This window comes from Equus quagga, chromosome 14 (assembly GCF_021613505.1).
Source record: "Equus quagga isolate Etosha38 chromosome 14, UCLA_HA_Equagga_1.0, whole genome shotgun sequence".
NCBI lineage: Eukaryota > Metazoa > Chordata > Mammalia > Perissodactyla > Equidae > Equus > Equus quagga.
In genome coordinates, this window is record NC_060280.1 from 94,642,660 (window position 1) to 94,656,422 (window position 13,763).

Here is a 13,763-nt window from a genome sequence, read left to right on the forward strand (position 1 = left end):
CGGAGCTGTCAGAAGGGAGGCGGAGCTCCGTGTAAGGGGCGGGGCTTTCGGCGTGGGCGGGGCTTTCGTCAGAGACGTCCTCCAGACGCGGAGGGAATCTAGCCGGCGTGAGCTTCGCGCGGGGGGCGGGGCCTGGGGCGCGTGGCGGGGCGCGAGCCGCACGAGGCCGGGGGCGGGCCAGGGTGACGTCACGCGCCGGCGGCCCCGCCCCCGCGCCTCCCGTGGGCGCGCGCGCGGTGGAGACGCCAAGATGGCGGCGAGTCACTACTTGGGCTTCGCGCCGGGCGCCGGTCCGCCGTACAGGTAACCGTCCCGGTGCCGCGAGGACCCGCGGGCCGGCGTCTGGGTTGGACCCTGGCGGGACGCGGGCTGGGGGCCCTGCTCCGGCTAAGATGGCCGCAAAGGCGGGAGGCCGCGGCCCCGGGTCGTGTCTGTCAGGGGGAGAGCGGAGGACTCCTGACGTGGGAGGGCGCCCTGGGCCTGTCGGGGGACGCGCCCCGAGCCGTGCTGCGTGGGGGTCGTACCTGAGGGGCTCCCCGCGGAGGGCACCGGCGCCTGAGCGGGGGGAGAGCAGACGCACCTGGGGGGGGGGGGGGCCGGGGGGGGGGGGGGGGGGGCAGGGGGGGGAGGGCGGGGGTGTCACGACCCCTGATGGGGGCGGGGAGACGATGGAGACCAGGGAGGGTATCTGGTGGGGCAGGGGGTGAAGCAGAGACCTTGTTGGGAGATAGGGGGGTGGAGGTGGGGACCTGACCCCTGATTGGGAGGGAAGAACAACCTGGAAGGGTACCTGGGCAGGCAGGGAGAAGAGCAAAGGGTGGAGGGCCAGAGCTGCCCCCTGATGGGGGGAGAGGGGAGAGGACGCAGAGCTGGGAGGTGGCAGATCCCCGGAGCAGCAGCCAGAGACTTGGCGGGTAGTGGACTTGACGTGGGCCAGAGCCTGAGACCCTACAGGAGGAGGGGCACCTGGGGCCTCTGGGGAAAGGGGAGCAGTAAGGGCGGGTAGAGGGACCTGGGACCTTGGAACTCAGTGGAGCGGGTGTCTGGGTACTGAGGATCTACCCAAGCACCGGGGCCCAGGGGACCCAGCGTTTGGGAGGGGAGGGAGAGGAAGGAGCCTAGAGATGGGAACCAGTTGGGAGAAGGAGGGAACTATGGGTAGAGACATGTGGGGTATGTTTGTACCCCACACGTACAAACGCCCCCTCACACACCGTCCTCCAGGACCAGCCCCTTGGAGCAGCTCTGCTGTCTCAGTCCTTGGGCCTGGCGCTCAAGACCAAGTCTGGGGCAGGGGTGCGGGGCTGGGGTCCCTGGGGAAGGTGCCCCCCCATTGTTTTCATTCCTTGCCCTTGTGTCAGTTTCCAGCCGGTAGCCTGGCAGAAGCTCTGCAGCCAGTTTCTCAGGGACCCTGAGGAGCCACCCACGGCTGCCACCACCCCTTAGGCGAGGGCCGGGGCTTTGCTGCACGTTTCCCTCGTGCTGTCATTGTGATAGTGCCCTGATGGTCCCCGTGGGCTCCGAACATGCTCGTGCAAATGAGAAGTCCTGCTGATGTTTTCCGCACTCGAGTCGTCCCTGAGGTGTCGGGTTTGGCTCGTGAGGGGTTTTCTATCAGGGAAAGGATGTGTGGGCTGCGGTCCTGGAGGGAGCGGTACATCTTTATTAGATTGCCCCTTGTCCCCCTCATCCACCGAGGCGTTCCCGTTGCTGGTGCTTGAAGCAGCAGGACTCTGGGAAACGACCCGCCCCTCTGCTGCCTGCCAGCTCTTGCTTTTCTTTCTCTTTTCACTTGCTCTCTTTCTCCAGTGCATTCGTCAATCAGAGGTGGAAAGTCACTTGAATGTTGTGCTTTCTATTAAGATTACCTTCCAGAGAAAAAATTGAGTGTTTACACTGATAAAATAGGTAATTTCTGAGCTTCACTAGGTGCTTTTGTCATTTAATTTAATTAATACTTACTACATTTTTATGTGGGTTTTTTTTTTTTTTTTTTTTTTTTGCTGAGGAAGATTAGCCCTGAGATAGCATCTGTGCCAGTCTTCCTCTATTTTGTCCGTGGGATACTGCCACATCATGGCTAGTAAATAGAGTGGATCCATGCCCAAGATCCGAACCCGCGAACCTGGGCCGCCAAAGCAGAGATGCGGAACTTTAACCATTCGGCCACAGGGTGGCCCTGCACTTAACTACATTTTAACGCGGTTGTCTGTATTCTGATGGCTTGCGTGATACAATATACGCATGTAACTACGGATGCGAAACTACCACGAACCGAACATCCCATTAGTCTGTGTCTTTAGAATTGTCCCCAAGAGTGTGTTATTCCTTGAGAAAAGACTTAACTAAAACTAAGACATGGGAGTCATAGCAAACTAAATTTCAGTCTCACAAAAGCTTGAAACGAGTTGTCTGCATTATCTGCATAATTTCAAGTTGACCAGACGCTGGGGGACACAACTTTGCCTGAAACCTTTAGCTGCCTCTACGGTCTGTGTTTCTTATATGATGTGCCGCTGAAAAACGGAGTAGATGACAGAGTTTGTGCGTGCCAGCTTTACGGTAGCGTTTGGACCACAGGAGTTTCAAAGCCCCTTTCATGGATTGCCAAGGCGGAGACAAGTGTTTATTTCTTGGAGGAACTTTGAGTGGGTTTTCTTGGATTCTAAAACTGACAGCCGTAGCCCTGGACAGGAACATTCCTTCCATCGTCCTTCGTAAATGGGGTTGGGATCTGAACGGTCCTTCAGTTGTTGGTCTGTGAGAATTGGGTGCACGGTCTCTCCTGGAGGCATAATGAAAGTTTGCGGTCGCCCGAGGACAGTGTTGCTTTATTTTATTTTATGAGGTCTTTTAAATCTCGTAAGCCTTTTGTAGTTAGCACTGCAAGTATTCAGCATTGAGGATTCACCCCGTCTGGGAAATTGAGTTTGACGGTGTTTTTGATTAGACCGAGGGCAGTTTCCAGTTGGGCAGCCGAGAGCGGCTCCAGGACCCAGCAGGTGCTGTGTGAGGGTGAATCGTGTTGGTGGGAGAACCCGAGAACGCGGAGCTGTGTGCCGGAGGGCCGCAGCCGCCTGGCCGTGTCGCGACAGCTCCCTCTGCATGGAGCAGTTTTGTCAAAATGCCGCCCGCGGAGTGGCTCACGCTGCCTTCACATTCTTTGCTGGAGTTCGGTGTCATGCTGGGGTTGCCATCGGGAGCAGCTCTGTTTTCCTAAGCTTTGGGCTGAATTCCGTCATCTGGAGGATGTCAGGAGGCTGGCAGTTGGGCTGGAACACCCTCAGACTCGCTTGGTGGTGGTAGTGATGGAAGTTGCTGGTCATTGGGTCTGTCTTATGCCTCAGTCCCAGATGCTGATGTCGCCTCGCGTCCTCACAGTGACCCTTGAGGCCGGTATGATGACGCCCATTTTCTGGAGAGGAGAATGAGGCTCAGGGTGCAGTGACTGGCCTAGGGTCCCCAGGGTGGTGCGTAGGGGGTCTGGGCCAGTGCCTTTGCCCCACACGGGCATGCCTGAGCCTGGGGGCTTGTGGCAGAGCCAGCCTGAGCGCCGCGCGTGGCTGTGGGGCCCGCTGGACGACAGCGGGTTTTGGTCATTGTTTGCAGCACCTCCCGGCCCCTGCCCCTCTCGTTCTGGGCCCCAGTTGCATTGTGGTTTAGGGCCACGTTCTTCAGACTTTACAAAACCGCCCTCCCCAGGTAGGGAAGCCAAGGAAGTGTCTGGGCCGGCGTCGCTGGGACGGTGACCGAAACCCAACCTGTCTCTCTCGAGGCCACAGAGAGCTTGGGGACGGCCCCGGAGCCACACTGCCCCCCTGTGCCGGCAGACGGAAGACCCCTGGTAACACCCATGATCGGGAGCCCCTGCTCTGTCAGCTACAGCTGGGCCTGGTCGGCCCTGGGCCGGCCTCCACGGCCTGCCCCCCGCAGGTCTCCAGAGCCCTCGAGAGTGAACCTCACCCAAGGCCCGGCTCTCCCCTGAGCTTCAGTCCAAGGAGCAGGCTGCTGGGGGAGTCTGCTGTCGCTGCCTCGGGGCCCCGGGACTCCTGCCTCCACACCCCAGAGCAGCGCTGCATTAGCCAGCCTGGAAGAGGGGCCCGTGGGGCCTCTGCTGAGTCTGCGGCTGATCGGTGATGCTCCTCGGGGGCGCCTGCCGTTGACCCCTGGGGATGGCCGGCAAGTTGCCCTTGGAATAGCGAGGCGCAGGGGTCTTCCTGTCGGAGAGCAGTCACTGTGGTTTCTCTAAAGGCCCGTCTCACTGAGGCTGAGGCAATCTGAGGATCGCTGGAAGAAGTCCCTGGAAGGAAATTTTGACTGGCAGCTCTGAACTACAAACTTGATTTAAAAATATTTTAAAGAAAATGTTTCAAATGACAGAGCTATGTTATCTTAACTCTGATCACATGCAAATTAGGTACAGTAAAATTTTTGAAGTATGGATTTTGAATTTTTATTTTATCCATTTTATCACCAAGGTCAGCTCATCAACATCGAAGCATAAGGAGATTCCTAAGAGAGATTTTTTTTTTCCTAAACATACTCTGTTTCTGAATCTTTAGTAGTTTTATTTTATATTTTGCCCAGATCTACCAACATGCGTATTTAGAATTGTCAGAACAGATATATCAAATTTAAAAGCATTTTCAAATGATCTTTAAGCTCACTTGTTCAATGTGTGTCATCGGTGTTCTTTTGTGTGGCCGTAGAGGTAAGGGGACGACGACTGTCGACCTGGGTAAATAACTGGGTGGTTGTGGAAACGTAAGGAAGACGTGCAGAAAGGGTGTCTGTAAACCGTGTGTTTCTTCTCTCTTTATTTTATATTAGTAAATGGAAAGTTCGTGAAACTTCAGATCAGGGATTATCAAGGGCCAGACACATACATAAACGAGTCGAGTCCAAGATGGTAGGGGGTGTCTGGGGGGCTCGAGACAGAGCCTGTGCCCCCCACCTTGGAGTTTTAAACCCCAGCCCCAAATTCAGACTCCGTGGGACCGTTGACCCCTGCCTCCACTTTCTGACCTCTGCCTGATGTTTTTAAACATTTATCACCAAAGGCTGACGTACAAGATAGTATAGACACGTTCTCTAATTAAAAGGAACAGTACACACCCCAGCCAGGAGGAGGAGCCCTCATATCGACTGGTTTTGGTCAATTCAGAAGGTTCTGGGGGTTTTATTGTATTAAAAAGTTAATGTCAGTTTTGTTTTCATCGCGGCTCTAAGTTGTTCAGACAGCTTTCTCGTCTAAGCTGACCGATGCTGGCTCATTCAGAGCAAAATCGGGGCGCTTCGACGAGGCAGAGATTATTTTTGCTTGTTTCCTTTGTCTTTGCACGTCTTTTTCTATGTCTGTGACACCTTTGATCAGAAGTATGCCGTTTACTCATAGAATATTCTTTAGAATCTTGATTGGGAAAAGTTTTGGCACCACCCAAGATCTGCTTGGTTGGCCTTGTTCCCTTGTTCTGTCCTGTGCACCAGCCGGGAGCTCAAGTTCTTTGCCTGTTCCTTTCTGTGGTCTTCATGTCACACGATCATGGTAAGGTGGCCGAGGGATTTCTTCTAGCTGGAAACTTCATTTGTAAAGGTTTTGGGGAATGGAACTTCTTTTTTTGGTAGATATTTTGCTGTGGGCAATTTCCTTTCCTGCCCCCCTCTCCCCCAAAGGTAAGGCAAGTTGCATTTGTGGCACTTCACTGTCCATTTGCTTTTTTTTTTTTTTTTTGCAGGGGAGGACTTGCCCTGAGCTAACGTCTCTTTATTTTGACAATCTTCCTCTTTATTTTTTTCTTTTCCCCAAAGCCACAGTGCATGGTTGTGTATCCTGGTTGTAGGTCCTTCCAGTTCTTCTGTGTGAGCCGCCACCACAGCATGGCATCTGACGGGCGGATGGTGTGGTTCTGTGACAGGGAAACGAGCCCAGGTCACCGAGGCAGAGAGCGCTGAACTTTAACCACCAGACCATCAGGGCTGGCCCCCATTAGCCTTTTAAATTAATGTGTCCCAAGTCACGTATTTGTCACTGTTGACTAAGAATGGAGAGTTGCTTCCCTTTGCTCCTGGAGCATTTGTACTTGGGAAAGTCAGTTCGGTTGACCGAGGTTAATGCCTCAATGAGTTTTGCTCTCGGGGCAGAATGAGCTCTACCGCCTAAGACCTTTGGACGCATGTTGCATAAGAGCCTTTTAATTTAGAATGTCGTTGGCTGAATCGAGGGTTGGTGGTTCGACGTCTGTCGTGCTTGCTCACGAGAGCCCCAGATTGGCTGTCTAGTCCTGCCCGCTCTGTTGACTCAGAGGCGCATGTTAGACCCGAGTGGACGTGGCTGTGGGGTCTTTCCGCCCCTCCAAGCATCAGGAGAGGAGAGCGCTGGGACCACAGACAATCCCTTGCTGGTCCCACAACGCTGGCCATTCCCCACTTGGGGTCACAGCAGTAGAGAGGCCTCACGGCCACAGCGACGCTAGTGGGAAGTCCTTTCATGTGCCCTGCTTCTCAGAGGCGCGTACGTAACGCTTCTCTTTGGCTCGGCCCGCGTAAGACCATTTGGACGGCGTCCTCATGCACCTGGCCCTCGGGGCTGACCGTGTGGCCGCCTGCCACGTGGGGACCATGTTCCTATCCAGAGGATGAAGGGAATTCCAGGAGCTCCACTGCCGCACAGAGTCCGCTCACCCTCGAGGCTCTGGAAGGACCATCTGCCGTCTCTGGAATCGGCCTCGGGACGGCCGAGCAGCCGGTGGCTGTGTCCCCGGGCACCAGGCTGGCCCTGACTGGGAGCTGAGACTGACTCCGCTGTAAAGACGGTGGCAGGTGGGGCGGGGGAGTGAATCCTGCGTCACCTTGTCGGGAGCCCACAGATGTAGTTCGCCAGCCCTTAGCAGCCTGGAGGGATGTTTCTGGGGCGTCTGCATCTGAAATGGGCATTCCACGTGGAGAATGCGCAGAAGGCTGTCAGCGTAAAACAAATTCTGTTAAAAAATCAGAATCGATGTGGGGATGAATGTGTAATCTGTTGTATGTTTTGAATATAAAGCCTGTGTGAACTGAAGTGCCAGGTGAAACCAGGGCGAGTGTGTTGTCTGCGTGTCCCAGGAGGTGATGGCGATGGGATCCGACTGCCAGTAAAGCAGACGGGAAACGCCCCAAGGGATGGCTCGAGTGGCCGTGTCAGCGTCGGTTGCGTGCCTCACAAGGCCCCATCTGAACTGGAGTGTTGGCGACCCTGCGTGGGCTCCCAGACACGCCTGGAGCCTGGGCTCCGGCACGAGGCCGAGGGAGGGGACCTTTCGTCCCAGCGCACTGCGGGACGGTGGGCTTCGCCCGGAGCTTTCCGACCCTCGGCGCTCAGCTTGGGCTCTGTCTGGCGTGGTCTCCGCCCTTGGGAGAGTTAGGAGGAGGGGCTCAGCAAGTGGGTGAGGAGCGCGCCCTGGAAGGGAGAGGCCACGATTCCAAAAGCGGGGGCTCTGTGAGCTTTCTCAGCACTGTGAGGCCGGGAAAGTCTTTTTCCACTTGATTATTTTTCTCAGGCTAAATCTTTGTGTGTGTGCGCACATGTGCGTGCGTGTTCCCATCGAGTACGACCCTTGGAAAGCAGTATGCAGCAGAAATCACTGTTACAGCCAGCTCAGGGTGACCCGTCTTCCTGACTGTCTCTCAGACCTCACGTCACCTGCCGGGCATTCCTCAGCTGTGCCCTTCCGAAGTGAGGTCTGCGCGCAGGGCCCCGCGTGTCTGTGGGGTCGGCCTTTTGGGAGTAAGCCAGGGTGCCCCCCCCACCCCCCCCGCGCCCGGCAAGCCCTGGGTCGGGAACCTGGCTGCCTCCGGTGCGTTCTTTCCATCTTCTGGCCTCCCTGTCCCCATCAGCTAGGCGACCCAGCCTTGCATCCTAAAATCTCATCTAGATGGTGTGCCCAGAAAAGCCCGACCCCCCAACAAATGTGCAGACCAGAAGCCACTGATGACCTTCGCCTGGGACCCAAGGCCGAGGCCACCAGCCGGGGCTCAGCGATCTGCGTGCTCACAGATGCGCTCAGATCCTGCTCTCCCTGCGCTGACCGGCGCCCGAGCCTCTGCCCCCGGCTTCCTGCCCAGCTCTTCTCCCTCCCGGGCAGGCGACACCGGCTGGGTCCTCAGTGTGGTGGGGACAGCAGCCCTCGCCCTTGTAGTCCAGTGGCACGCTCTCTGGACAGCAGGCGGCTGCAGACGATGTTTAGGCTCCTTGCGTCCCAGGAGGCTTCGCCAGGAGCGAATCTGTGACCTTTAATTCCTGGTCCCCAGCCCCCACCCCAGCTCCTCGCCTCGGTCAGGGGTTGAAAGTTGGCGGCCTGTAGCCCCGCTTGAGGCTCGCACCTGCTTGCTCTGCCTGTGTGGCGGGTTTCTGCTGCTTTATTTGAATTAGTTGTCAGCATTTAAAAATTAGGAGACTTTACAAAACCCCCGATTTCTAGCCTCACTTCACATTGGAAGACCTGGGCCCCCTGGCCTGCCGTGTGAGCTCCTGCCTGCGCGAGGCACTGTGACACCTGAGTTCTTGGTTAATTGTCACACCGTCTCAAGAGGTGGGTGTCCCCATTTTGCAGGTGAGTAAACTGAGGCTAGGAAAGTAAGTGGCTGGCTCCAGGTCCCAGTGAGCAGAGCCAGGATTAGAAGCCCGGTGGTCTGGCCCAGAGCCCGTGCCCGGCCCTCGGCTGTGCCTCTTCCCCCTAGTATCTGAGTTTGAACCCACTCGAGCTCTAAACCGGTCCTTGTGCAGAACCATCGCACCCCCGGGGTCTGTCTGCTTCGAAGGACCCCAGTCCTGTAGGACCAGGACCACACGCTTATGGCCTCATTTAACCATAATTACCTCTTTAGAGGCGCCGTCTCCAAGTACAGTCTCACTGGGTGTTAGAGCTTCGTGTGAATGTGGGGGCACACTTCAGTCCGTAGCACCATCATAACGGCCTAAAACAGGTCCGATCTGGGCATGGGACACCTCGCTGACTCCCCATGGCTTACTGGGTAAAATCTGGATTCTGTCCAGCATCTGAGAGCCCCGAGCCCAGCGTCCAGCCTCCTGTCCCCCCCATGCCCTGTCCCTCAGCACACAGGACAGGTTCCACCAGCCCCTGTGCTTTCTCCCATGCCGATGTCCGCACCAGGCCCTTCTCTCTGAAACCCCAGTCACCCTTCACGGGAGGCCTTTTCCAGCCTTGGGGAGCGGGAGGAGGGCTCCTGCTGCCCGCTGGGCCGTCAGCACATCCACCCTTCTGCTGCCCCGCCCCCAGCATCTCAGCTGTTCGCACAGGAAGAGACGCTCCATCCCAGCAGCCGAGCAGGTGGGAGGGGGTGACCTCTGGTGAGGTCAAGGGTGTCATGCCATCCCACATAGAACTTAAAGCTGATATTGACTCTGACCCTGTACAGCTCACAGCCAGCCCGCCTGCTCACAGCTGTGACATTTACAGGCCCGCTGCTGGGAGCCGCGCTGCATGCACACAGAACACCCGAGATCTCCCCACACTGAGTCGCGTCCAGGCAGAGGGGCCTGGGTGCCTAAGCGTTAGCTTTCAGGGTCGTATACGACAAAAGCATGTCCTTTTTAGTTTACACTCGCACACGTGCTGTCTCGAGGCTGATCCTGAGTCAGGGCAGCCCGTGGTGTCCGGGTGATCCTTCTGGTTAGGGTCTGGACCAGGCATGACCAGGCCATGATGCTGCCCACCTGCGGCCTGGACCTCAAAGCTGGTGGCCTGGGATCAAGCTTGTCCTAGACAGTGGTTCTCAACCAGACAGTGTCTGGGGACATCTGTGATTGTCACACTGTGGGTGCTTCTGGCATCGAGTGGGTGGGGCCAGGGATGCTCCTCGGGACCCCCGACCCCCAGCGCCCAGGATGGCCCCCCAGAGAGAGTGACGTGGCCCTGACATCAGCAGTGCCTGGATTGAGCAAGTGCGCCCTAGACCAGACTGTGAGCTTGTGGCGGGGAACAAGGTCAGCAACCACCTGCTTCCACTGGGTCCCCTCAGTGGCCCCACCAGGTGGAGACAGCTTCCGGCCCGAGTTGGATCACCGTGGGAGCGGAAGAAGGAAGCAGGTCGCTCTGCCTCCTCTGGGCCCTCGGCTAGAGGAGGGAACTCACGCTTCTGCCCCGGGAGACGCTCGCTGCTGTGTCCTCAGTGGGCGCGCTTCATGGGCTGTGGCTTCAGGACCGAGAAGGAGAGCCTGCTTGCGTGGGTGGCCACGGCCTGGAAGGAGCTGGGGAAGAAGGGACCCCCCAGGGCTGCTCCATGTCGCTGTGAAGAAGCAGAGCCATGGGGGCAGCGGGTCTCCGGCCACAGGGCTCCAGTCTGCACGCTCATGCGCTCGAGGGCCCGCCCTCGCAGCCTGGGCAGATCAGGCCCCTTGTTGAGTGTGCCTCGTGCCTTCAGAGACGTGGCCTTTCATTGTCCTTCCGGTGTCCATCCCTTCCGTTTTCCTTGCTGGTTTGGGTTGGGTCCGTGCCTCTCCCGTGTGACTCAGGACAGGCCCTGGCCCCAGGGTAAATCCTGCTGGATCTGAGGCAGCCAGCCTGGCCCCGGCCCCCTCGGCTGTGCTTGTTTGAAGGTGGATGGTGCGGGACCCAGGCTGGACGAGAAACCACAGGGGAGGCCGGCTCCAGGAGGCACGTCCAGAGCGTGCATAGCACAGGCCTCACAGCAGAAGATGGGACTTTCCTGGTGCTGTGAAGATAGGCCAGAATTCCTGATATTCCTCCCTTCAGACGCGGCCTGACCGCCTGCCCTGCTTAGATTCGGTGATTCTCTTCCGGCCGACGGACTGTGGCAGGAGTTATGTGATGTCTGAGGCTGGGGCACCGCCAGGACAGCCGCCACCTGGTGCTTCCCCTCTCCCTCACTCCCTCCCTCCCTCTGGGACCTCTCGCTCTGGGGGAGCCGGTCTCCCTGTTGTAAGGACACCCAGGCAGGGCTGGGAGACGCCCACCCAGGGAGAAACCGAGGCCTCCCCCAACAGCCAGCACCAACTTGCCAGCCATGTGAAGGGACATCCCGGAAGCAGGTCCACGTCCCCAGTCGAGCCTTCGGATGATGCAGCCCCAGCCGACTTCTTGTTGGCGACGTCATAAAGACCCCAAGCCAGAGCCCAGCCAAGCCAGCCCCGCATTTGGGACCCACAGACACTGTGACAATGATGAATATTTATTGTTGTTTGAAGCCACATCATTTTGGGGCAATTTTAAGCTCGGCAGTAGATAACTGATAGCTAATGTGAATGTCCCCCCTGGGAAGATAGGCGAGTGAATGACAATATGTCCAAACAAGTTAATAGCCTTTAAGCTTGGGAGGCCCAGGGCGCAAGGACAGATGGGAGCCTGCACACCGCATGTCTGAATATCTTAGTGTTATAGACCAGGCTGGAAAGAGTTAGACACACTACGTTCTGTCCCGCCTACCTTGACAAATACCCCTTTCTAATGACAAAAAAGGGGCGGGGGCGATGGTAAGGGTTTTGTGGCTGTCAAAGCATCAGAGATGACTGAACTGGGTTATCGTGTGTATCTGGGCATTCTGTTGAGGGGCTGGTGATGTTGGATGTCTTAAAATAAAAACATACTAATTAATAAACAATTGTGTGTTCTTTAAGATTTATTTTAGGTGCCTTGATTTCAGCACGAATGACGTTTGTAATCAAGAAGTTCATGTCATTTGAATTTTGTGACAATGTGACCCAAAGTAGCTGTCGTGGGCTGACTTGTGGGCCCCTAAAACTCATACTTGAGTCCCGGCCCCGAATACATCAGAATGTGGCTGTGTTTGGAGACGGGTCTTTAAGGAGGGGCCTGAGTTAAGACAAGGCCATTTGGAAGGGCCGTATGTAGACGGGGGCCCCAGGGGCCACTCCCGCCCCATTCCCCACGGCGTGCCCACCTGCACCTGTGAGGCCGTGCTCCTGCATCTGCCATCTTCACTGGGCACCTGCTGCGTGCCGGGCGCGACTGCAGGGCCAGGAGGAGCTGGGGACGCGCTGTAGCCCTGTGTGCCTGTGGCTCCGAGCTGGCGGGAGGAGACGCGGGGACTGACAAGTGGGAGAGGATCAGGCCGGGCTGGGGGAGACCCAGAGCAGAGTGAGGGGACGTGGAGAGGCGTGCTGCTGCTCTCCTGGACAGACTCAGGGAGGGCTTCTCGGAGGAGGCGACATCTGAGCAGCCACCTTCAGGAGGTGAGGCAGGGAGCGCGCAGGTGTGGGAGGGGCCAGAGCCGGAGGGCTTCGGGGTGCATCTGGAGCCTTGGAGGGTTGTAAGCGGGAGGGTGGCAGGGTCAGGGCCATGCTTGAGAGGACAAGGACAGGCCAGCGAGGAGGCTCCTCCACCCCCAGCTCTGGGAGGAACTTTCCCGCTTCCTTCCCTCCGCCTGGCTGGTCCCTCAGCACTCAGTGCAGCCTGGATCCCACTCCTTGTCTTGTCCCTGTCTGTCCACGCTTGTTCCACTGGGCAGTGAGCCACTTGGGGGGCAGGAACATGTGTGCGGAGGGCCCTGATGGACGGGGGCCATGTCCCTTTGGGCTCAGTCGGCCTGCCCCCAAACACGCACAAGCTGTGGTCTTCACTGCCGCCCTTCCTGACAACGGGCTTGTAAATTCAAGCACTGTCTCCCGGGGCTGGCGTTTAGCAGAGGGCAGGGCCCTGGGGCCAGAGAGATCCGGGTCGGAATCAAGCACTTGATCACTGATCCGCAGGGTTTCCTCCTCCGGACAGTGCAGATGGACAGACGGACTGACGGATAGAGCTGGCACCTTCTCTGGGGGTCACAGGGCGTGAATGAGGCGATGTGGACCAAGGCCCCAGTGCCGGCTTTGTTGATAGAAGCCGGCTCTCGTTATCGCGAGGTTTTAGCTTGCTGTTAACAGACTTTCTTTATTTTAATAATTGGGTGGATCCACTTGTTCCTTGTTTAAAAAATACCATTAAAGTCTAGCTTTCTTTGAAGAATCTTAGTGTCGGGAAATCTTGATGTCGCCCACACAGGTGAGCTGAGAAGTTCTGGAATGGTTTGGGGCCTGACTGCCACTCACTGTGCCTCAGTTTCCTCTTCTGTAAAATGGGGTCATGGATGGTCCCTGCCTCCCGAGGGTGGTTGCAAGATTGAGTTAATTCATGAAAAGCGCTTGAAAAGTCATAGAAAGGTCTGAACAAGTGTTAGTCGTTCCAGAAAGAACTGTGGACGTGGGCAGCCAAAGCAGCTGCCGTCCGTGGCTGGTGGAGTCGATGCTCAACTCGGGTCCCTGCGATGCGCGTCTGTGTTTGTCTTGGTTGCAGCGCCCTGCTTCCCTCGGCTTCTCCCCTCCCTGCTGCTGGAGCCACCTCCGCCACGCAGCCCGCTCCTGGGATGGGCCCCACCGCGACCCCGACGCTTCCCGAGGCCGCCCAGCCGCCCCGGCCCGTCGTCCCAGCGGGGTGCAGTGGGTACCAGCCCCACTCTGGCCAGGACTCCTGTTACATCAGCCGGCCCCAGGAGCCCACCCCCGCGCCCACCACCACTCCCTCCTTCCAGGTACCAGCTGGCCTGTGTCTGACCACGCCCTCCTTCTGGAAAACTCGGACAGTGTTGAGTGGAAGAGTGCGTGGGCCACCCGTGCCAGCAGACAGTCGGGACATGCCCTCACTCTCCTCGTGCTCCGGTCCCTGCCTAGGAGTTGATCAGGGGACATGCATGTCCTTGTCAGGCCCTTCTGGTGCTGCTGACCCCAGAGCTCCGGTCCACAGACGTGGCTGCCG

At 57.5% G+C, this 13,763-nt stretch overlaps 1 protein-coding gene across 6 annotated transcripts in view; it reads left to right on the top strand.

The window, feature by feature from the left end:
- Positions 1-235: 235 nt before the first annotated feature.
- Positions 236-13,763, top strand: part of ZFR2 (zinc finger RNA binding protein 2) — a 37,147-nt gene continuing 23,619 nt past the window's right edge. For all 6 annotated transcript variants that reach the window (XR_006891875.1, XM_046684866.1, XM_046684864.1 and 3 more), the window contains exons 1-2: positions 236-303; positions 13,305-13,539. Coding sequence is in view for 5 of the 6 variants with exons in the window: in XM_046684866.1 (XP_046540822.1) it covers positions 251-303; positions 13,305-13,539 (288 nt within the window). In the remaining variant the exon portion in view is untranslated. The remainder of the gene's footprint in view (positions 304-13,304; positions 13,540-13,763) is intronic.